General features: G+C 42.0%; 2 protein-coding genes across 7 annotated transcripts in view; one reads left to right on the top strand and one right to left on the bottom strand.

Annotated features, from left to right (window-relative positions):
* GALC (galactosylceramidase) overlaps positions 1-222 on the bottom strand; it is a 151,585-nt gene extending 151,363 nt beyond the window's left edge. For all 4 annotated transcript variants that reach the window (XM_086709075.1, XM_086709077.1, XM_086709076.1 and 1 more), the window contains exon 1: positions 13-222. In XM_086709075.1, the coding sequence (XP_086565201.1) occupies positions 13-207 (195 nt within the window). In that variant the 5' untranslated portion in view covers positions 208-222. The remainder of the gene's footprint in view (positions 1-12) is intronic.
* GPR65 (G protein-coupled receptor 65) overlaps positions 206-25,471 on the top strand; it is a 94,537-nt gene continuing 69,271 nt past the window's right edge. For 2 of the 3 annotated variants that reach the window (XR_015252100.1, XR_015252099.1), the window contains exons 1-2: positions 206-692; positions 14,153-14,228. Coding sequence is in view for 1 of the 3 variants with exons in the window: in XM_025918968.2 (XP_025774753.1) it covers positions 22,532-23,557 (1,026 nt within the window). In the remaining 2 variants the exon portion in view is untranslated. Of the gene's footprint in view, positions 693-14,152; positions 14,229-22,052; positions 23,736-25,471 lie in introns of those variants that run through there. The other variant, XM_025918968.2, reaches the window with a different exon arrangement.

Genomic DNA, 25,471 nt, shown 5'->3' with positions numbered 1-25,471 from the left:
CCCGCCGCTCACCCCGCCGCCGCTGACCGCGCCGATGCCATCGAACTCCCGGCCCAGCCCGTCGGAGTCGTCCAGCACGTACGCGCCGCCGGGCACCAGCAGCGCGCACAGCAACAGGGGCACCGCGGCGCGGCCCGCCGAACCCGCGGCGGCCGTCATGGCTTTCCCTCGGCGTTGCCGGGAAGCCTGGGGTAGGCGCTCAGCCATTGTGTGGGTCACATGACTCCGGCGCCTCGGAAGGCGGGTCCTGTCGTCGCCATGATGGAGAAGGGCAGGAGACTGCTGACGGCGGCGCCGCCATCTTGAGTGCGGGCCACACGTCGGGGACGATTGCTGTGAGATAGCTGACCCAGAGTGTCGTCTGCTCAGGCCCTGTGGAGTGTGGCCTTCATGTGTACTCACCTCCCTGCGCCTCTTCCGGCCTCACCTGCTGGGGCACGTTAGCTCAGGGGAGATGGATGTCCAAAGCCAGCCGAGAGAACTGGACCTTCCTTAACATCTCGGGGCACATCCACCACATGCCAATCTATGGCAAAGCAAGAGAGAAGACCCAGCTTGCAGCCCCCACTACGTCCTAGTTCAGGTGTCTGTCTCCTTGGTCGAATCACTTAGCTTTCTGAGCCTGAGTTTCGTTTTGCGTAAGATGAAACAAGAGCAGCCGCCGGGGGACATGGGATTAAACGAAATACAAGGTAATAGGTGCTCAGTAAATCCGAGCTGAATGCGTTGCACACTTGGCTAACTTTAGCTGACAGGGTTCTCCATTCTGGTAATCATTACGTATATTTGGCGTTTAGCTTCATCAAGTACCTTACGTAGCCCGTTGACATGGTTCCAGGCAGATAACCCAAAATCGATAGGGATGTTGTGAATTGTCCTGGGATTCTGCCACATGCAGCGTCAGTGTGAGATTTCTGATTTTCTTGGTATCTGAGCAAACTGAAGAGACTGAGTGGCTGCAGAGAAAGCATTTCTGATCCCAAATCTGCCTTTTGCATACCCATGGAATCGGTTTTCGGTATCTACACAAGCCCTGGAGACCCCAAAATGGCAAAGAGAAGATCCAAAGACTATAGGACATGTGAGCCTTCATCTTCAGGGTCCTATTTGGAATCAGATTGTTTTTCCCCTTAACTACAAACTTAAGTTCCATGATCACAATTATACTAGGAGGAAAAATCTCCCATCTGTGCCATCCCAAAAATGCAGTTGTCAGGCCATTCTGCCCTCCGTCCTTTCTCAGTGCATGATAGCAATGCTTGCTGTTTCTCTTAAATTACTGTAGATCTATTTTGGTTTACTAAGGAGGGTCCCAGCTTATTTCTGTTGTTCTAACAAATGTTAATAGTGCCCCTTTCACCTTCAAAGTGATCTGGCTTGGGGCGCCCCGGGGGGGGGAGGGGGGGGGGAGCTCAGTGGTTCAAGGGTTTGACTCTTGATTTCACATCAGGTCATGATCTCTCTGTTCCTGAGATCCAGCCCGGCACTGACAGTGCAGAGCCTCTTAGGGATTCTCTCTGTCCCTCCCTGTTCCTCCCCCCACCTCTCTCACTCACGCTCCCTCTCTCTCAAAATAGATAAACTTAAAAAAGTATTCTGGCTTGGATGATAAATTATATGGTCCTGTATACATGGGCCACTTTTTTCTTTTTCTATTTCTTCTTTTCCCAATACAGCACATGCCTGAACTGTACCTTCTCTATCCATTCTGTGATATAAGACGATAACTACCCAGGTTCCATAGATTTACCTTCCCAGAACTCACTCTGATCCACCCCATCTAACACAGTAGTTTTTTTTTTAATTTTTTTTTAACGTTTATTTATTATTGAAAGACAGAGACAGAGTGTGAGCAGGGGAGGGGCAGAGAGAGAGGGAGACACAGAATCAGAAGCAGACTCCAGGCTCCAAGCTGTCAGCACAGAGCCGAACGCGGGGCTCGAACTCACAAACCGTGAGATCATGACCTGAGCCAAACTCGGACGCTCAACCGACTGAGCCACCCAGGCACCCCCTAACACAGTAGTTTAAGCCAGAATCTGAAAACCAGTGGATGCAAGCCACGGTAGAGCACACCACAAATATTTGTATACTTTGTGATATCTGTAGAAGAGGGAACACAGAATATTTAACAGAAAACGTGTTCTTATCCCTAGGACATATCACTAGTTCCTATTAGTCCATATACCAAAGTAATTTTACCTTACCACAGAAAATATCTCCAGTTTCAAATTTCTTTTTTTTTTTTTTCAACGTTTTTTTAATTTATTTTTGGGACAGAGAGAGACAGAGCATGAACGGGGGAGGGGCAGAGAGAGAGGGAGACACAGAATCGGAAACAGGCTCCAGGCTCCGAGCCATCAGCCCAGAGCCTGACGCGGGGCTCGAACTCACGGACGGCGAGATCGTGACCTGGCTGAAGTCGGACGCTTAACCGACTGCGCCACCCAGGCGCCCCATCCAGTTTCAAATTTCTAATGTATATTCAGGACACCATTCGAAAAGAAAGTTTCTAATAAAAAAGCAACTAAATCTGAGCCAAGGAAGAGAGATTCTTGGGCTTCAGGGCACAGCAGTCAGATGTGCTCAAGAGGTAAGATAAAGGGAAATAGCACTTTTCAGACAAGCGTTCATGTGTTCAGCTCCCCGTTCCTGTGGTTTTTGCGGTGTGAGATAAACAAGAGGAGAAGTGTTGTTCTCAGTTCTCAAATTTCAGGTGAGTTTTGAAAGTGAAGACTTTTTCTCCTAAAGGAGCAGTGTTTTTGAGTATCACAGCTATACTTGAGTCACAGCAAAATCTCTTTCTTTGAAAGTGACGAATGTGATCAAAATCAGACGGTCTCTTGAGAAAGATGAGAGATTTTGCCTTTCAGTGAAAGGTTATTGATAAAGTCTGATAGCAGTCTGTTGTCTCGCCTTAGAAAATGGCTCTACTTTTAGAAATCTGAATTCAGCCATCATATTGAAGGACAGAGGCCAAGTCTTTTCCCTCTCTGTACTTCCTGAATTCAGTGTCCATACCTCAGAAGGTACTCAAAATATATTAGTTGAATTGAACTTAAAAAAAAAAAAAATCACTGGGGGCGCCCAGATGACTCAGTCGGTGAAGCGGCTAACTTCGGCTCAGGTCATTATCTCATGGTTCCTGGATTCCAGCTCCACATTGGCCTCTGTGCTGACAGCTCAGAGCCTGGAGCCTGCTTTGGATTCTGTGTTTCCCTCTGTCTCTGCCCCTCCCCTGCTCGCATCTGTTTCTCTTTCAAAAGTAAATAAACATTTAAAAACAAAAATCACTGTGAAAATGGTACCTCAAATCACTGGGGTAAGGATGGAACTTTTTAAAACATATGGAGGGGCCATATGGCTCAGTCAGTTAAGCATCCGACCCTTGATTTGGGCTCAGGTCATGATCTCATGGTTGGCGGGATGGAGCCCCCTGTTGGACTGTGTGCTGACAGCATGGAACCTGCTTGGGATTCTCTCTCCCTCTTTCTCTGCCCCTCCTGGCTCACAAGCTCTCTCAAATAAACTTAAAACATATACATGTATGTGTGTGTATATATATATATATATATATATATATATATATATATATACACACATATATATATATACACATACACAAAATATATGTACATATGTATACACACATATACGTATTATACATATATTAACGTATATAACATATATGTGTATATGTATGGAGACGCCTGGATAACTATTTGGAAAACGATCAAATTTGAGATCTGTGCTTCATACCACACACAAACTACAAATGGATAAAGCTCTAAATGTAAAATGTGAAACTTAACAAGTTCTAATGCAAAGCATGGGTAAATTCCTGTAGAACTTGGAGGTCTAAGTATCACTTAATGTCTCAATACCAAAAAAATAAAAATTTGGTTTAAAAAAATCACTGAATAATCATATAAGGGGATAAGGAAAAAGGATTATTTATAAAAGAAAGTAGAAACATTCCTTAATGTAGAATCTCCTGGGCTTAAAAGAGTATGAAGTATATTCTCTTCATGAACTATACTGTAGCATCTGCTGTTTATCTGATTTTTTCCACTTTGACATATGTTGCTTGATCGCATTTCATAATATCATCCTGATCAGTGTAAAAAATGTATAGGAATTCTCTTAATTCGGGACTGTATGTGAAGACAATAACAATAGTTCATAGGACAGAATCGACATAATGGAATAAATTATATATTGCTTACTAAACATTTTCTTAAGGATAACTCATAAAAACTGCCATAGCAAAGAGCTATACTGTGGCATAGTGGTTAGAATCAGCCCTGGAGTCCCAGCCTGCATAGTATCAAATCTCTAATACCACCTACCAGCTGTGTGATTTTCGCCAAGTTACTTTCCATCTTTGGACTTCAGTTTACCCATCTATAAATAGAGATGATGACAGTAATTAGTTGGTATGAAGGCTAGCTGAGTTAATATTCATACAGCACTTAGAAGTGACCACCATAGGGGCACCTAAGGTGTCTCAGTCAGTTAAGCCTCCAACTCCAGCTCAGGGCATGATCTCACAGTTCATGAGTTCAAGCCCCACTTCGGGCTCTGTGCTGACAGCTCAAAGCCTGGAGCCTGCTTCAGATTCTGTGTCTCCCTCTCTGTCTGCCCCTCCTTGTTCATCCTCTGTCTCTCTCTCTCTCTCAAAACTAAACATTTAAAAAAAGTGACCAGCATATACTACATGCTACAGAAGTGTTTATCATATAAATGACATAAATGGCATACAGATTTAAGTACAGTATAACTTTTAACTTGACTGCTCTCCACAAAACTAAGACAATTCTGGAGGAAAAGATTATTCATGTCTTTGTACTACTCTGAATTTTTTTTTTTTCCTATTTTTGTTATCGACAGTCATTCAAGCCCATGCCCCATATGGCTGATTCCCCAGTGTGCGAGTCTTGGTGGGAGGCAGATTCCCCTCCTTCAGGAGGGAAGGAGCCAGATCCTCCCTCTTCCTGCCCCCAGCAGCGAGAGCTCTGCAGTGTCCCTCAGCCAGTGCCTTGAGCCTGTGACTTTGATCATGTAAGGGTAGCTAGACAGATGTATGAACAGCCAAGCACCCCAGACCATGTCAGAGTCCAGTGGAGGCAGCGGCACAGAGGCTCATCAGAGGAGCCCCGAGTGCCCCGAACAGCACGATCAAAAGTGCCGTCCTAACATACGGCTCAGGCACGGTGACCTGAGCGGTCTTTCTGGTCCTCTGGCTCTGTCCCATTTTCACAAGCCTGGTTGGGCAGCCTCAGCAAGCAACTCTGTGTTGCATCCTGAAGGCTTTCTAAGTCCTTCTTTGTGTGCTCAAGTTAGCCACAGGTGGTGCTGTTGCCCGCAGCAAAGAACCGTGACTAACACTCCAGGTTACAATCCAGAGCAGAGGCAATCATCCAAGAGTTCTCAGCCTCTGTGTCTGCATTTCCCCCGCTTTAAAATGCACATCTCAACTTCACCACCCCTGCTTCTTCCACTGGTCGTTGTTACTGTGTGGATCTGCTCAAATAAGAGAACTCCAGGAAGTTTTGCTGTCCTCCGATGTTTCCACTGGTGATATGGCTGTTCTTTGGATCGTCAGTACCATTTTCTGCACTGCCGCCAGGGGAAGAATTGTAGAATCCACCTGATCCCAAATCCTAAGCACGAAGAAAATAACAGTGCCAGAGGTTCCCACCACTCAAAAGATTTTTTTAAACATTTAGTGTTATGCTGTCCAACAAATATAAGGCAAAGCACATATGTAATTTGAAATTTTCTAGTAGCCACATTTAAAAAAAAATTGGGGGCACTGGGTGGCTCAGTCAGTCAAGCATCTGACTCTTGGTTTCAGCTCAGGTCATGATCTCACGGTGATGGGATCCAGGCCTGTGTTGGCTTCCAGCTGGCAGTGCAGAGCCTGCTTGGGATTCTGTCTCTCTCTCTCTCTCTCTCTCTCTCTCTCTCTGCCCCTGCCCCCCTCACACACACACACACACACACACACACACACACACACACTCTCTCTCTCTCAAAATAAATATTAACAAAACAAGTGAGATCCATTTTTGGATCTATTTTATTTATTCCCAAATATCCGTATATTATCAAATATGTAATTGATGTAAAATATATCAAAATAGTTTATGTTCTTTCTTCATATTCAGTTTTCAAAAACCTTAAGTGCATTTTACATGTACAGCACGTCTCAATTTGTATTAGCCACCTCTCAAGTGCACAATAGCCACATATGGTCAGCGGCTCCTGTATTGGACAGAACAGATCTAGTATGTCCTGGGCCCTGGGCTAGGCACACTCAGTAAATATCTACCTCTGCGGCTAAAGATAAAGCTGAAGAATATCCATTCTTTGCTAAAGCTGCTATAACAACATACAACAAAATGGTGGTTTAAACAACAGAAATTTATTTTCTCACAGTTCTGAACTTCAAGATCAAGTTGTGGGGAGATCTGGTATCTTCTGAGGCTTCTCCCTGTGGGTTGCAGGTGGCCACATCCCTCTGTGTCCTCACATGATCCTTCCTCTGTGCTTGCAAGTTAACGATGTCTCTTTGTGTGTCCAGATCTCTTAAGGACACCAGTTCTGTATATTAAGCGTATGGTTGATCCCCGATCAATAAAGTTACAACCAAAGTCGTAAGGAGAATTTAGAATTGTCTTCAGAAAATTTAAACATATACTTTGGTGTCCAAGGGAAAATGTATTGCATACACAGCATACCACTGCATGTTTTGAGAATTCACAACTGTGCGCACATAAGTCACAAAAGACTGGAAATCGGAAAAAATAGTTCCCCGTCTCTTTTAATAGACTGTGTTAAATGTATCACTTGCTCTTCCCAGGACACACCCGACAGGTGCTCTTTTCTATGACTTACCTCATGCTGTTATGGTTTGAAAATATCCTTTCTCCCATATCTAAATGTGTAAAGCCTTCTCATTTTTAAAGATCCAACTCAATGGTCCCTCCTTCTTTCCTTTCCCTCGATTTGTCTGTTTAAAGTAACCTTCGCTTCATCTAATCTCTCAGGTATCTTCTTTACAAGACTCTAAAGTCTGATAAAGGGGAAGTCCGGTGTATGATTCATTATAATTTCTATTACAGCGGCGTAGTGTTATGCTATGGCAGGCAATGTTTATTCATAATAGACCTAATAAGTGTTAACAAATATTTGTGGAAAGATTCTCTGAAAGAATATTTAATCTGAAGGTTCAAAATAATACCTCTTTAAGCTGCTGCCACAATTCCCCCCCGGGGGATTCGGCCCACGTGTTTAAGTTGTTAAAATGCATTAGCCGCAGAATCTTTCAAGAGATCATGTTTGGGTTGCAGGAGGAATAAAGCAGGCAGGTCCAGGGCATCTAAGAAAGGCAGGGAAGGGGTGGAAAACAGAATGGAACTGAGAGGTTTAACCAAGTTATCACTGTACTCAGAGTGGACCCTGGTCAGAAAAGAGACCCTATGAAAACATGAACTGTGACAAATGACTCTCGTCTGACCCTACTGGCTTAGCCTGGGCTTCCATCTCTGTTTTCTATTTGTAATTCCAGGGGCCAGGACTGGAATTACAGGTTAGCTCAACCTCAGGGCATTCACCTGGGCCTGACATCCTTCCTCCCCAGTTGTTGCTAGTCTCCAGGGGCCAGGCCAGATGCTTCTTTCTCTGCCTGCCACCCTGAGTCCCGCGGTCAGTGGTATGACCAACTATCTACCCCACCTGTGTCCTATTTAATGTGGTTGGGGTATTGTGATATAGTAAGAAATATATATTTGGCCCCCAGTACCTGACACAGGGTTCCTAAAACCCCCCATAATTTCCTGAGTGAAAGAGGTAATAGAAGCATCTTTGGTTATGATTTTTGGTCTTAGTCCCTGGTTCCTGATGGAGGTTCAACCCTTGGAATCTGCACAGTGATGAGTATCCTCTTCTTGCAATTGAGATGACCTGTGGCTTGTGGCCCCTGGAAAGCTTCAGGATGAGGCCTGATCACCAGAAATACCCAGGGCAAGCCTAGAGGATTAGAACCTTTAGCCCAACTTCCCCACCTCCTGGAAGGGGAGAGGGGCTAGAGGTTGAGTTAACCACCAGTTGGCCAAGGATTTACTTAATCATGCCCGTGTAATGAAACCTCCACTGTCTGTTGCTGTGTAACAGATTATCTGAAAATCAGTAGCTTAAAGCACCAAATACTCAGTGTTTCTCACTGTTCCCTTCTGTAAGTCAGGAATCAGGAGCACATTAGCTGGGTGGTTCTAGCTCCAGATTTGTCATGGGATTGCAGTAAAGATGTTAGAAGGAACCATAAGCGTCTGAAGGTTTGAGATTCACTTCCAAGATGGCACACTCAGGGACTCACCAAGTAGACAATTTCTCACGGCATGGCAGCTGGCTTCCCTCAGATTAGAGAGAGTGAGGAGGAAGTCACGGGATCTTTCTGACCATCACTTCCGCTTTATTCTATTCACCAAGAGTGAGTTGCTAAAGTCTAGCCCACACTAAAGGGGAGGGGAGAAAAGAATCTGTGAACATAGCTTAAAATCACCACACATACTCATGATGCATATTAGCAAACCACTCATATGATACAGTATTAAATATTGCAGTAACAAATATTGGGTGAATTAAATTAAGTAAACGGGTATTATAAAACACCATAAGGGATGTGCTCAATTACTGCACATTTGCAAAGATATTTTGGCAGCTTCTAAAAAAGCACCAGGGAGAATGAAGACTCTAGCATTATTTCCTGTAAAATTGCAAGTATTTCTATCTTGGATTTTCACTATAATCTCTGCTCTGTGCGTTCTATGGATTTTTTTATTACCAGCACATTTGGGTAACAGAACCTGTCTTCACCAGTCCTGATACCATAGAGCCCACTCCAATCAAGCTGGCTGCACATTCTCCCTCCTGTGTATCCGTAACCCCTCGGCCCCAGCTGACCCAAGTTTTTGCCAATCATCTGTACCTCTCTTCCCTATCCTTTGGATCGAACTTCCTTAAATATTAGAATATATTGGCCTTGTTTAAACTCGGATTCATGAAATGCTTTTTGGGTCTTAAATCCTAAACTATTAGCTGACTGTCCCTACCATAAGCAGACTCAACAGAAACAGAAACTTCCACAAGGATGTATACTTATTACCCTGACTTCAAAAATTAAGTTAATCAGCAGTTTGCACACCCACAATACATCAGAGGAAACTATTTGGAGTTAATATCCTTCTTAACATTTTGTTAAGTTATTTCAATAAGTGGACATAGTAAAGGCCGTTAGAAGTTAATTATGTAATTTATAAACGTCAAGAAATTCATATTAGATCTTCTAAAAAGGTAGTTAAGATATTAAAGCCTCTAGTATTCAGTTTAGTAACAGATCTCCATTTTAACTCTTACTATACTTAAGCCTGTCTGACTTGACACTGAAGTCAAAAGCACTTACAAGTCTGAAATGACAGGCTGTATTAGCTCAAATTTTTTTTAAAATGCTGGAGCCAAAGAAACTGATGGTACAATGATGCAAAATGGAATTTAATTACTGGTGAAGAGACATTAGGGTTAAAGTAACCAAAGGCAGGAATTTAAACGGAGAGGTTTCCTCACTCCCCTCTTTTCAGGGGTTCTGTTCTCTCCCTCCCAGTCTCTTGCCCAGACACCCATCCCGGACACCAGCTGGTCTCAAACTTGGGAGCATCAAAACTACTTGGATGACTTTAGAACACACACATTGCTAGACTCCCACCTGAGCTCCTGATGCCCTGGGCCTGGGGACAGACAGACCATCGCAGCTCTCAAATGTGACATGAGTCACATGACATTGATGCTGCTAATCCGAGAACCACATCTAGAGACCCATGGAGGCAAATGATTCCAATCTCAGGCCAGGACCACAGATGCAAGAAACAGAACATTCTCTATCTTTTGTAACTCAGCTAAAATTGTGTTTTAATCCCCCACTCTGCCAGGGCAGTGGAAACTTAATCGCAATTAATTCAGGGTCCAACCTCTCCTTCCTCTGGGTTCCACCTGTATTTGCCACAACACGGTACCCCAGACTGGTGGATTAAACTATAGAAATTCGTTTTCACATAGTTCTGGAGGCTTTGTAGTCTAAGATCAAAGTGCTGGTAGGTTTGGTTTCTTCTGTAGCCTCTCTCCTTGAATTAAAGATGGCACCTTCTCCCGGTGTCCTCACGTGGTCTTTCCTGGGTGCACATGCACCCCTGGTGTTTCTTTGTATCCCAGTCTCCTCTTCTGATAAGGACACCAGTTGTATTGGATTAGGGCCCTTCATTTTAACTTAATCACCTCTTTAAAGGCCCATCTCCAAATACAGTCACATTCTGACATACTAGGGGCTAAGGCTTCAGCATATGAATTTTGGCAGAGGGGTGAAGGGACACAATTCAGCCCACAACGCCAGCTGAGGCCCAGGGAATTCTCACGTTGTGAATGCTTGAGGGTGGTAGCTCAACCCTTGTATCTCAAGGTGACCCCCATCAACGCTGGCCTCTCCCGAGATGCCCTCCTTCCCTTCTGCTCTTCAGTAGTTAGGCCGTGCAAGACTCACCTGAGTTGTCCCTCATCTATGGCTGCAAGGCTGCCTGTGTGACACACTGGGCCCCTGGCAGCCCCGTGACATGGGCGGAGGCCTGCCGTCACTTCTGTGTGCCCTGTGGGGCTTCCAGAAATGATTCTACTCCCCGTGTGCTACACTGGGCACAGGGGATCTTGCTGAGGCTGCCTCCAGCTTCTCCCACACACACCCTTGCGTCTCGCCACCTGGACTTCACCCTGGACCTGAGCCACAGGGCCACTCTTCTCCCCAGACTGTATAGCTCATCTGGAGTGACTGACACCCCACCCCACTGCAGGGCTTGCTGGGGAAGGGGTTCAAAGCAGTCAGGCTGCAAAGTCCCTGTCTCAGATGCCACATCTGAGCTCTCAGAACTTCCTCTCTCACAACCAAGTCCTACCCCCACGGGGCAGCCCCTTTCCTGTTCTTGGAGACTCCACTTTGTCTCTATAGGTACCCACCCAAGCATACTGTCTGGGCCTCAGTCCTTTCCAGTCTCCTAAGCTGCAGACATATTTTTGAAACTCAAAACCTAGGACTGTCTTTCTCCCCCTGACCCTTTACTCTTCTGCCAAAAATTCCTCTTCTGATGCAATAAATGCAAAATAGCTCATTGCACTGGGTGGAGGCAGTAAAGGAAACACGGCTGGGAAAATACAGCAGTATTTCAGAACATACCCTGCCATGCCTACTTGCTGCTTTAGCTCGCGAAATTGCACCAAGCAGGCCATGTGGCCAAGCAGAGGACCCTTCATCAGCAGATTAGGCTCTTGTGCTGTCTGCCCTGTGGAGACGTTGGAACCAGGCAGAACCACATTCTCTTCTTGTTCCCCATGGGTAGACAGAGTGCCCTGCCACTGGGTCGGGCTGGCCTCAGAAGAGCAAACGCCTGGCACACCAGGAACACCAGCCCCCTCAAGGCGGTGTTCTGAACACCTGCCACGTGGTTTTTTTCCACTTTGTAGCCGTTAAAATGTCCCAGAGACTCAATGCTCTGAAATTTCCAACAGCTTATGAGATAGCCCTGTGGTTGAAAACACCGTATTGCCATATATTCTGGACTAAACAAGAAGCACATTTCCTATAAGTCATTCAGCATCTTACGGTGTAGAACAGGCAACGTTTTAGCACAGGAGACCTACAGTTTTTCTCCTGTTTAATCAGAAGTGAAAGTTTGATTGTGTTTCTTGTGTCTCGTGACTATATACCTTTTTGTTCTGAAGAGCATAATATATAAATACTAGACGTGAATATGAATATACTTTTTCCCTAAAAGCAGAAGTGTAGTCTATTTAGATAAAATAAGACATTGTGAGGGCCGTGGCGTACCTGTGCACAGAAGCTACAGACAAGCAGATGTGTAAAACCAAACAAAAATGAGAATTGTGGAGTAGAGCCACAAGTAAACTGGAATCATACTTTCATTTCTGTAAAGTCTTAAGGCATTTGTTATTAATTTTCCAGATTATACTTAAATTTGTCATTATTTCAATAAAAATATAAAATATTCTGAAGTTTTAATTTACTGTATGCTAAATTACTTGGCAAACTCTCATGTACTTTATAAATGTGGGTTCTTAATTTTATTATTTTCCATGAAAAACCTATAAAGGAAGCACAGAAAACCCCATTACATTTGTGTCACATCCTGAATAACTCCAAGATTAAAAGTCTTGGTTATATCACAAGATCATCTTTTCTACTTCTGTGTAGAAAACAAACAAACAAAAAAGGCTACCAAGAACATCCTCTAATGTCCTTTTACAGAAACAGACTCAGATTGTCATGATTATAGTTTCTAATTTTAAGTCACATCCATCCCACATTAATTCTATGCTTATAATTTGTCCCCTTCATTTGTTTTTTTTTTTTTTTTTTTAATGTTCATTTATTTTTGAGAGAGAGAGAAAATGCGAACAGGGGAGGGGCAGGGAGAGAGGGAGACACAGAATCTGAAGCAGGCTCCAGGCTCTGAGCTGTCAGCACAGCCACCCAGGCACCCCTCCCCTTCATTTGTAATAAAGATTTATGAGAGCCAGGTTCATATGTGATGTCTCTGACTTTTTTATATCTCAAAAGTTCTGGGAGTTAATTTCACTTCATATTAAACCATTTATAGACTTGGCAGCAAATGTCAGCATGTAACGTGCTACATGAGGTTTCATTAGAACAATTCATGTCTTTCTCATACAACCATGTTACATAGAATTATTGATTTACCTAAGCCAGTTAGCCAACTGGTTTTAGCATGGTTTTTAGCACTCCCGGCCCTCTATTCCAAGAGGACAATCAGAGAAAATGATCTACAATAGAGGTGCCTTTCTCTCTCTCTCTCTCTCTCTCTCTCCCTCTCTCTCTCTCTCTCAAAATAAAGAAACAGACAAACAAAAAGAGGGGCGCCTGGGTGGCTCAGTTGGTTGAGCATCCAACTTCAGCTCAGGTCATGATCTCACGGTTCACAGGTTCGAGCCCCACTTTGGTCTCTGTGCTGACAGCTCAGAGCCTGGAGCCTGCTTCGGATTCTGTGTCTCCCTCTCTCTCTGCCCCTCCCCCTCCTTTCAAAAATAAACATTAAAAAAATTAAAAACAAAAAAAGATCTACAATAAAATACTATATAGCTAATCCTGTTGGTCCCTTAAAAAGAAAAAAAAAGGGGCGCCTGGGTGGCGCAGTCGGTTGAGCGTCCGACTTCAGCCAGGTCACGATCTCGCCGTCCGTGAGTTCGAGCCCCGCGTCGGGCTCTGGGCTGATGGCTCAGAGCCTGGAGCCTGTTTCCGATTCTGTGTCTCCCTCTCTCTCTGCCCCTGCCCCGTTCATGCTCTGTCTCTCTCTATCCCAAAAATAAATAAACGTTGAAAAAAAAAGTTTAAAAAAAAAAAAAAAAAAAAAAGAAAAAAAAAAAGGCTTCACAAAGGTGCCAGGATTAAGCAAGGGAACATGCTTATTATACACCCAACACCCACTCTTCCTCAACTGCTTTTCTCCCAGGAAGTGCATCATGCTGAATCCATGTAGACCATCCTCTCCTATGTCACACATTCCCATAACTCATCTTTTCTTTCTTTCTTCTTTCTTTTCTTTCTTTCTTTCTTTCTTTCTTTCTTTTTTTTTTGGACCTCTTTTGGAGTACTACTTACCCATTTTTGCCATTGTATCATGGTGATCCCTGAACATGCCTTTCTCTTTCACTAGGTGATGAGCTTCTCACATGCTATAGCCAGGTCCTAAATCACTCCCAGCACAGTGTCCTAAGAATGTAATAGATGTATGTGTTGACAGACTGAATGAATGAGTGAGTGATTACATGAAAGTCTAGCACGTATTCTATTAAATAAAACACACCGAATATCAGTATACATTGTAATTAAGATGCGAAGAGGAGAGTGAGTCATGAAAATTATACTACGGTAAGTAAGAAACAGAAACAGCTTTTAAACTATTTAGGAGACTGTCTTTGGTCAAACTGGAATAATGAACATCCTTCTTATTAAGATGCTGCTTCCTCATTGTTTTATGTTGAAACACAAGTGTAATTTCCTGTCCCTTCACAGTGTTGGTTTCTCATCTCGGTGCAAGCAGATTTATCTGGCTCCTCGGTCGACAAAATCATCTCCTCAAGAAACATGGGTAAGTGTAAGATTTAACAATAAAATAATATTTTTAAGTAGATAACGACTCAGGCATGGTTGTCAGTAATGCTCACAACCTTTTACCAAGTTTAGGCTACAGAAATGCAATAAAGCAGAACTTTATAAGACAAAGAGAAATGAGGCTGCCACATGGTTCCCGCACTTCTGAGCAGTGGTTAAAGGGTGTCAGAACTGACATTTAGAAATAGTTAGGTAAACCTATTGATACACAAAAGAGGAATATTTATGCTCCATTCCCTTTCAGGAAACATCATATTGGCAAACTGAATTAAGTGGCTGTGAGGAAATCTAACAGCTCCCAGCTATAGAACTACCCATTTCCTCATTAGTACAATGGTCTCATGATACCTTTTATATCATCAGAAATAATGTGAAATTTGGAAATAGTATTTCTAGTATTAATAAATATTAAGTAATAATACTCACTTAATAAGTGACCATCAGTGTCTGAGACATAGTAGTCATAATAAGTAGCCAGTAAACTGATCAAGGAAGGCAAGTATTTCCTATAACCTGTAGGAAAACATTTTATCTTTTGATGATTGTCATCAATGATTTGTACTATTTGAGGAACTGGTTAATAACAGATATATTTTAGTGCACTGGGGATTATCTTTTTTTGGGATTTGTCAAAATTAGCAACTTGCCCACATTTCTCAGCGGTGGTTCTAAAAACAATTTTGTCATAATTTTATTAAAAGCAGTAAAAATAGGGGCGCCTGGGTGGCGCAGTCGGTTAAGCGTCCGACTTCAGCCAGGTCACGATCTCGTGGTCCGTGAGTTCGAGCCCCGCGTCAGGCTCTGGGCTGATGGCTTGGAGCCTGGAGCCTGTTTCCGATTCTGTGTCTCCCTCTCTCTCTGCCCCTCCCCCGTTCATGGTCTGTCTCTCTCTGTCCCAAAAATAAATAAACGTTGAAAAAAAAAAAAAAAAAGCAGTAAAAATAATGTCTGAAAAAAATGTACGAATGATAAGAATTATGTATTCCATTAAAATCTCAGAAGCAAAAAAACCCTTAGATTCGCACAAATTAATTTAACAACTATTATCTACAGAGCTTGGTATCATATGTGAAATGTCACTGTGCAATGGATGGATAGAGGAGGAAGGGGCACCCCTCGACCTCTCAATCCTGGTCCCAAGGAGGGATATCTTCGTGGTTGAGGTATTCTCCCCAGACACGTGAGCCTGGTGATAGATGGGACACTGTGTAGCATCAGAGTTCCGTCCTAGTAGCTTATTCAGCTTTTTGTGTATCTCAGACTTTTTTCTAGTATCATTTTCCTTCTTCACTTTCATCCTTTAAAGGTCTTCTTAATGAAGATTTTGGGGGTAAATTTCGTCAGTAGTAGTTTATGATGATGATGATGATGATGATGATGATGATGATGTGTGTGTGTGAGAGAGAGAGATTGGAGCAGAGGGAGAAAGAAAGATACTAAGCAGGTTTCACTCCCAGCACAGAGCCCAACACAGGTTCAGGGATCATGACCTGACCTGAAATCAAGAGTCAGATGCTCAACCGACTGAGTCACCCAGGCACCCCAACTGGTAATTTATCTTAAATTGTCCTTAATTTTGCCCTGGTTTTGAAATTTAGTTCTGTCAGATATTAGGATTACATACATTTTCATAGCAGTTTGGAACTATCAACCCACTGTTTCCTGGTTTCTGTTACTACTTCTGTGAAGTCCTTTGTCTCTGTAAATTTTACTCTTTGTAGGTACACCATTTTTTCTCTCTGGCCTTCTGTCTCTTACTCTTGGATCCTCAGCTTCATTGCAGGGTGTCTACATGTATGTAGATTTCCATCTTTGTTTGTTTTTAATCCTATTTGGAATTTGCTGGACTTCATAAATCTGAGGATTCCATCCATGTCCTTCATCAGTTCTAGACAGCTCTCAGTGATTATCTTTTCGAACGTTGCCTCTTTCCTATTTTCTCTCTTCTTCTATCCCTTATGGAATGCCAGTTAAACATATCCTGAACTTTTCACTTTATCTTCCGTGTCTCTTTGGTATTTTCCCATATCTTTCACAGTGATAATTTTGTATTATTTCTTTATTTTTTTAATGTCTATTTATTTATTTATTAATTTATTTTGAGAGAGAGAGAGGACACAAGTGAGAGAGGGGAGAGAGAGAAGGAGAGAGAGAATACCAAGCAGGCTCCAGGCAGAACCCAACATGGGGCTCGATCCCACAAACCTTGAAAATCATGGCCGGAGCTGAAATCAAGAGTCAGAGGCTTAATTGAGCCAACCAGGCTCCCCCTGTATTATTTCTTTAGATCTATCTTGCAGTACATTAATTTTTTTATTCAGCTGAAGCTAATCCCCGTATTAATTTTTTAAGTTAAATTATTACATTTTTTATTTCTGGAAAGCCTTTCCCAGTTGCTCCAAAAATATGCCTACCCGTCTTTTGAAGTCTCTTCCTCCCTACTCATGTGTTCAAATTCCTTTCTTTATTTCTTATTAAACACACTTGTTTTGTGTCGTGTATCTATTAATTTGTTAATAGATTTGTAAATTGATTGTATAATCTATTAAGGTTTTGTGGATCTGCTACTCATCTTTCTCATTTTTGTTGAATCTCAAACATAGTGGTTAAATGTGTGTGTGTGCACGCACGTGTGTGTTTTAATGAGCTCATATTTGTTAGAACTCTATCTGTGAGAATTCTTTTTTTTTTATTTAATGTTTTTATTGAAGTATAACGGACACACAATGTTCCGTTAGTTTCAGGTGGACAAAATGGTGACTCAGTAGCTCCGTACGTGATTCTATGCTCACCGCAAATGTAGCTACCATCCGTCACCACCACACAGCCCTGACTGTATACGAAACCACTGACTATATTTGCTAAGCTGTACCTTTCATCCCCCACGACTCCTTCATTCCATAACTAGAAGCCGGTGCCTTCCTTTCCCCTTCACCCAGTTTGCTCATCATCCTGCCCCTGCCCTCTGGCAACCATCCATTTATTCTGGGAGAATTCCTCACAGAGAAGCCTAGGCTGAGCTTTCCTCAAGGGACAATTTGTATGTACTCTTCCAGGTGCCTAGAATATTCGTTTTTTAATATAGCATTTTTTTTTGGTGAATTCATTTTCATATTGTTTATTTATTGTTTTGGCTTCTATGAATCACTTTTTATATATGAGAAAAGAAGTAAAATCCTGTCAGTTCTCAGGAAGGCCTCTATGCTCCATCTGAAGGTAATACAGTTGTTGGTTGGTTGTCAGGATTCTTTATATCTCATCTCACACAGCCTTTGATTCCACTCTTTAACTTTATAATTGCAGTGTAGTATACATGCAGAAAAACACACATGTCCTGAGTGTACAGCTGGATGAATTGAATGTCTGCAAACTGAACTTGTTCACGGAATCAACACTCATATCAAAAGCCAAAACATTACAAATTCTCAGAAGGCCCCCTCGTGCCCTCTTCCAGTCATTACTTGGCCCCTCCCCCAAGATAAGCAGCACCTGATTTTTTTTTTCCGACAAATGTTTAATATGACCCTCTGTAACCAAAACAAACCAGAGTTTGTCCACCTAATGTGCAGCAAGTCAGTTAAAACTGTCACGGAGCTTTTGAAGTGAAGAAAAAGGTAGGCTGTTCATTGGTGTGGTGCCAGCCAGGAGAATGGGGAGCTAACCCTCCTCAGTCCTGAACTCCCCCGTGTCTTGCAAGTGAGAGGTTTGAAGGGCAAAATTTGGGACAAGGGTCTCCTGAGGAAGTGGACACTCATGAGTGGAGGACCGTGAGGTCATGTTAGCAGGGGTCTCTTGAGAGGCTGGACACTGTTGAGTGGAGGCCCGTGAAGCCATGCCCGTGAAGCAGAGGTCTCCTGAGAAGGCAAACATTCAGTGGGGGCCCCTGAAGTCAGAGGTCTCCTGAGAAGGTGAGCACTGTTGAGTGGGGGCTTATGAGGTCTTATCATCAGAGGTCTGAGAAGGTAGACACCATTCAGTAGAGGCCCATGAGGTCATGTTATCAGAGGTCTCCTGAGAAGGTGGACACTGCTGAGTACAGGCCCATGAGGTCACGTTAACAGGTGCTCTGATCCTGGTCCCCACCAAAGGTCTTTTCCATCTCAAGAGATTTAAATTCTGAAAAATATCTTTATGCTTTCTGTTAGAGATTGCATTAGGTACATTTGGGAATTCTGTCTTTAAGGTAGTGCTGATTAACTACTTGCAAGCTAGTGGGGTGGCGTTCGTTCCCTTGCTGGTCCAGCTGTGCCTGCAGGTGGTATGATATCTAGTGTTCCTTCTTGCGTCTGAACTGACGAGATAGGTGCCGCCTTCAACTCCATATGACTGTTTGCAACAATACAGACATATCATGCTGCATAGGTCTCTATCTCACAATCGGTCTGATGTTCAGTTTCTTTGCTACCACATTATGAGTGGGCAAAGACAATTAATTTCAACTTTGAAATAATTCACAGAGGATTCCGGAAGTAAAAAATAGACTCTTTGAAACTCAGCCTCATGACTCTTAAGAACTGGGAGATTCTTTTGAGTGTGGTAGCAGAATATTTGCTCCTTTTAGTCATCTTTTCTCAAATCAAGTGCAGTAAAAATAAAAGCCTGTCTAAGTGAATCTGCTACGTTATCCGTTATAGAAAAGAAACCCTTGAAATCTGTAGGCACATAACAACACATTGTCACTAAGTGTGAGGACATGATGTAAGGTGATTTTCACAAGTTTATTTGAAGCCTGTGTAGTCTAATAGACAATGTGAAAGTGATGTTTTCTAGAAGACATGTGGTTACTTTCTATCTAATTTACAGAAACGATTTTTCACAAATTATTTTCTTTAATTAGATCTGTTTTTATGGCTAAAAGACTTGTCCTAATCTATCAGTGCTAGAAACTTCAATAGAAAATAGAAGATACTCTTCTTTCTCACCAAAGCTGGTCTGCATTGCTGCAAAAATACCTCAAATGTCTAAGGTATTTTTTTTTAAGTTTATTTATTTATTTTGAGAGATAGCGAGTGGGGGAAGAGCAGAGAGAGAGAAAGAGAGAGAGAGAGAAAGAGAGAGAGAGAGAGAGAGAGAGAGAGAGAGAATCCCAAGCAGGCTCCACATTGTCAGTGCAGAGCCCAATGCCAGGCTGGAACTCACAAATCCCGAGATCATGACCTGAGCCAAAATCAAGAGTCAGGTACTTAACCGACTGAGCCATCCAGGTGCCCTCTAAGGCATTTGTATGTAAAAAGTAGAAGGCAAAATAGTTAAGAGTCAAGAGGCTTTATTTAGCATTCCAACCTAGGATTATAGCCAAATTGTACGAAAGATTAGATAGGTATTCGGGGGCTAATTAGTTAATGTGTGGCTCAATTTTAATAAATAGCACAGAATAGTAGTAAAAGATAAATTGTAACAAACATGCATGCCATTTAATGTGGTGCCCAGCACATAGGAAGCCTTTAATAAGTGGACCACTACTCCGATTTCGGACAAGCATGGATTAACTTTACCTAGTTTTTAATCAGTTAGTACATATTCTTTTGTGCCTGCCTTTTTCTATCGCTCTGCATTGTGTTTCTGAGCTTCAGCTGTGTTATTGGACACAGCAATGATGTGTTCATTCTCACTGATGTATAGATTTCAATTATGTTACTATGCCACAATTTACTTATCTATTCTACCCCAAGTGGCCATTCCACTGGGGGCTGTTACAAATAACACTACTGTGGATATCCTCATTCTACCACGTGCCCTTTGGTAAACATACGTATGTATTTCTGTTGACCATACACCTAGAAGAGCAATCGCTGAACCATATATAAGTGTGGTATATACACAAGTGCCAAAGCAGTTTTCCAACCAACAGGACAGAAGAGTCCCAGGAGCTCTAATTCTCACCACAATATTGTTGCCTTCTGTCTTTTTCATTTTATTTATTTTGGTGGGTTCCTAGTTGTATCTCCTTGAGGTTTTAGTTTGTATTTCCTTGATGACTGATAAAGGTGAGCGCATAGGTCTGGTACTAGTTCATGGCTGGCCTGCAGTTTACAGGACCAAACTAATAGTGTAGACTCAGGGGCGCCTGGGTGGCTTAGTCGGTTAGGCATCCATCTCTTGGTTTCGGCTCAGGTCATCATCTCACGGTTCGGGAGTTCGAGCCCCCTGTCAGGGTCTACACTGTTGGTAGTGAGGAGCCTGCTGGGATTCTTTCTCTCTCTCTCCCTGTCTCTCTCTCTCTCCCCCTCCCCTGCTCGTGCTCTCTCTCTCTCTCTCTCCCTCAAAATAAACAAATAAACATTTTTTAAAAACCTTATTAAAAAAAAAATAATGTAGACTCAGACCCCATTCCCAAGTGCAGACCAGCCGGAGGCCGTGAATCCTCAGGGATTCTCCATCATAGCCCCATAGAGAAACAAAGCTGAGACAGCAAACTTGCCAACTTTCTCTGCTGTCTGCAGATGGCTGTCCGGTTTGTTATTTTATTTTGTTTCTTTTCTAGTTCACCCTCTGCCTGTGGGCAGCGGCTCCTGGACTCCAACCTGCGTGGGGTGGCGGAGGGCCACTTCCTGCCTGCGTGGGTTGGGGCTGTGTCTCTAGCTCCCCTGCATTCAGAGGCTCCAGTTAGTTCTTCTGATCCAAATATGCCTCCTGGACATTCAGAGTTTTCTGCTCACTCACCTTCCCGATCTCAGCTCCCACTTTCTTTTTTTCCATCACAATTTTCTTTTTCTCTCTGGAAGTTTCACCCATTGATTTAAAAGGTGGTTTTTTTCACATTGTGTTCATATTTCTAGGTGTGGGAAAACAATGAGATTTCGGGAAATTTAGTTCTCCACTTTCTTTTAAGAGTGCTGTATAAAGATGTACTCTGCATATGTTTATTCTGCTAGCAGAACCCTTGTGGCTTGTGGTGGCAAGGCCTCTGTTGTGCTCAGGGCTCACTGACGCTTGGAAAGGGGGACTTTGGGTCTCATCGAGGCCCCACAGCACACAACAGGAAGGCAAATCTTCCGAAACTCCCCATCACATAAATCATCCAAAGCAGCAACAGGCCTCACTAGCAAAGGCACTTCTCTACTCCACTGTGAAGACAAGAATGGAGTCTGTGTTCCTTTGTGAATCTATAACATCAGGCCTTTAAAAAGAAACTAGCTAATAAACAATCAGGTAAAAAGGCAGACAGTGATGATGCCAAGATGTTACCCAGAATTAAGAACATTCTGCCCTCTCTCTCACAAAAGTACGAGGAAGATAAAGTGCCCACCAAAGGAAGCAAAGGGAAAAACATAAGAGGCAGCGTGGTTTAATTATTTATGAAGTTTTAGCAAGTTGCTATATTTTAAAATGTTTCACTTTATTAAATTTCTCGTGACAACATATTCTTGGCCAATAAGCTGATATTGAAGGTGCCTTATACCTAGATTGCATGCAAAACCCAACATTTGAAATCATGTAACTATACAGTTTATCATACAACTCCAAAACATTTACTGGTTTCAAGCAAATCATTAAATTTCCATCTTTTTTATTAGTTCCTAAAATGACTTTTTAACGTTAGCTTTGTGATCGTGTCCAGTGAGAAATAGCATTCCCCCCTAATCTGTCACCCTGTGGATAATTCTTATTGGAAATAGAAAAAATTTCTCAGCTTGATTTCCTTCACTGCAGTCAATTAAATAATTCCCCTTTTTAAATGCCTTCATTGTAATTTAATACATTTTTGCTACCTGCAAGCAGTGAAAAAAAAGAGGATTATTTGAAAATCGTGTTATACCCAGTAAACATCTAAACTATTCTAGTTCATCTTTCATTACAGAAACAAAGGCATTTAAAAAGAGATGTCAGTCTCTGTGAAAACAAAGCCTTCTGTACTCACATGTGCACCGATCTCCTCTGAGTTTTGCAAAGAAAAACAAGTTGGAGACCACACTCTGTGGACACTGAGGGATGACCCAGTTGATTGCTGGGGGTTCTTCATCAGCATTCTGTGATAACAAGAACGTGGACTCCTTCTCGCTAAGATCCATGACCATTTGCGCTAACTGCCAGGAGGCTGGATTCTGACTTCCAACCACTGATATCTTTGTGAAAATCAGTCTACGTCCACCCTTTAAAAGCACTAACGAATTAATCAGAACTTTGGAAAGCAAAGAAGAATTGAGAAATTTTAGTAAAAGAATGAGATGTTAAAAACAAACTAGAAGGAGGCAAGGCTTCGCCTTGCTATTGACCTTCTCAGACCAAATGCGACTGCTGCTTTAAAACGAAAAGCAAAACAAAACAAACAAAACAAAAATGAACAGCACATGCCTTGAAGAACAGCACTACTTCGATCACTATTTATTTCCAGTTATTTACATCTTTGTGGTTATAGCCAGTGTTCCAGCCAATATTGGGTCTCTGTGTGTGTCTTTTCTGCAAGCAAAGAAGGAAAATGAATTAGGAATTTACCTCTTCAGTTTATCACTATCAGATCTGCTCTACACATCAACTCTCCCTCTATGGATTGATTACACTTGGAATAATGACAACTGGACGTTCTCCCATGCTCTGTGCAAAGGGAATGCTTTCTTCATGTACATGAACTTTTACAGCAGCACAGCATTCCTCACCTGCATCGCCGTTGACCGGTATTTAGCAGTTGTCCACCCTTTGAGGTTTTCTTTTCTAAGGACAAGAAGATCTGCCTTCGCGGTCAGCCTGTCCATCTGGGTGTTGGAAACCATGTTCAACGGTATCATTCTGTGGAAAGATGAAACGACTATAGAATACTGTGAGGCCAAAAAGTCTAATTTTACTTTATGCTATGACAAATACCCCTTGGAGAAATGGCAAATCAATTTGAACTTGTTTAGGACGTGTACAGGCTATGCAATACCTTTGGTTATTATAATGATTTGCAACCAGAAAGTCTACCAAGCTGTGCAGCATAATCAAGCCACGGAAAACAACGAAAAGAAGAGAATCATAAAACTACTTATTAGCATCACGTTGACTTTCGTCCTGTGTTTCACTCCCTTTCATGTGATGCTGCTGATTCGCAGCGTTTTAGAGCATGATGTGAACCCTGATAAACATATATTTGACCACAACAAGTCCGGGAATCCAACTTACACAATGTATAGAATCACGGTGGCACTAACAAGTTTAAATTGTGTTGCTGATCCAATTCTGTACTGTTTTGTAACTGAAACAGGAAGAGCTGATATATGGAATATATTAAAATTCTGTACTGGGAAGCTTAATAACTCACAAGGGCAAAGAAAAAGCATACTTTCTATGTCTACCAGAGACACCGTGGAGTTAGACATCCTGGAATAGAAGTGAAGACTTTTTCTTTTTTTTTAAGGTACACAGTATCATATCATCAAGTTTACATTTTGAAGAGGAAATCTAGCATGGGGGGGGAGTAGGTGTTCCAATTGAATATTCTAATCTTCTTCAATGGAAATCTTTCAGAAGATCTTTTTTAATGAGTATTAAACAAAATTTAATATTATCCTAGTGACTCAGGATCGTTATTATTGATGGCAATTATTGATTTTTTTTTTAATATATGCTATAACCTTTCAGAGGTCAGTGAGATGTATGGAACTCTATGTCCTTAAATCAGTGAGCTTTGTGTCTGCTTTTCATGATTTTTCTCAGTCATTCTATGGATTTCAGACCATCAACTATCCTTTTTCCCAACTGTATGTACCTGTCTCCAACACCCCAGCTACTAAATACTGCTTCTAACCTTCTCATTAGTTAACAAATATTTATTGAGCTCTTTTTATACTAGGCTTTGTGTTAAGTATTGGGGTTACAGAAGAAATGGTCTCATGAAGTCTTAGGAAGTTTGCATCAACTTGGAAACCTAGTCATTAAGACTGTAAGACTTTTTACAAACAAAAAGCAAATGGGCTCTGAGCAAGAGTCTGAAGGCCTCTTCCGTGATGTAAATCTATGAGCTCTGTGAAAGCTCTTTCAGCTGCTCAGAGACCTTCTTTACTCCTTTAAAATGATAGTTTTTAAAAACTTTACAGTTAAGTACAACATACTTGAAATTATCAGAAGTTTAAAGTCTAGACGAAAAGACCTATTATAGACAACAAAGAAACTTATTGCATTAAATCTTACATTCAGGGACTTCTTTTTGGACTTTGAATAGAGAATCTTGATACAATGTATTCTTTTATATTTGTATTTTCTCATTGTGGACATCACTCTGCCTAATTTTAAGTAAGCATTCATTAGGTAAACAATTTTATGAACCAAAGTATTTTTTTTTTAAGATTTTTTTTTATCAGACACTTCCCCTTCTCCCCTTCTCTCCTTCTCTTCTTTCTCTTCTTTCTCTTCTTTCTCTCCTTTCTCTTCCCTCTCTGCTTCCGATCTGTCCTTCTACTCCTCCTCCCTGCAAAATGATCTGATTACAAATGTTTTGGTACCATTTGATGCCCTCACATTACCTGTTAACAACAACAACAACAACAACAACAATAAAAACCCGACTAATATCTTTTCAGTAATGAGGTTGTAGACACACACTAATAAATCAGTGAGTGCACATACTGTCTACATTTTCTATTAGAGTTTTCAGTGATGGTTCAGGTACACAAGAGAAAGCCATCTTGCTCTGAGGCTGTTTGCGTACTCTCTGTTCTTTGCATTTTTCTGATCGTAAAGTCTCTGGAGAATTAGTAGATTCTGTCTGGTCATGCTGAGATACACTTACATATGCCTAAAAGCTAAAGATCCACCACTAAAATGAAGAGTAATTAAAAGAGTTTCGACTGTTAATTAACTATTGGTAAATTATTGGCAGCCTGTAACGTGAATACTTGTAAAAGTGAGAGGTCTGGAAACAATGTTGCCCGCATCTGGAAACTCAAATGCCAATTAAGTGTCTTGTCCAAGATCACACAGTTAGGTTGGAAGCAGGGCCAGGCTTGAACCCCAAGATCTTGACTTCCCTCTAGAGTTGCTTTTCCTCCTTTATATTTGTTGGTTTGTTTGTTCTTAACACTTCGACCATTTCTTTCTGTAGGGATGCAAAAGATCTATACGCATGAAGAGTTATTCGGGAGAGTCATTGGACTTATATCAGAATAAGGGAAAAAAGGAGAGTTGTTTTATTAATGAATACCTCTGGCAAAATAATCAGTTACATGGATAGTAGCTAAGATGATCTGTTACGAAGAGCTGGTCAGGACTTTCCCTCAGTTGGCTATATAAAGAGATGCGGCGAAT

Source organism: Puma concolor, chromosome B3 (assembly GCF_028749965.1).
Source record: "Puma concolor isolate L17-30 chromosome B3, mPumCon1.1.hap2, whole genome shotgun sequence".
In the NCBI taxonomy this organism is placed as follows: Eukaryota; Metazoa; Chordata; class Mammalia; order Carnivora; family Felidae; genus Puma; species Puma concolor.
This window is presented reverse-complemented; position numbering and strand designations above follow the sequence as displayed.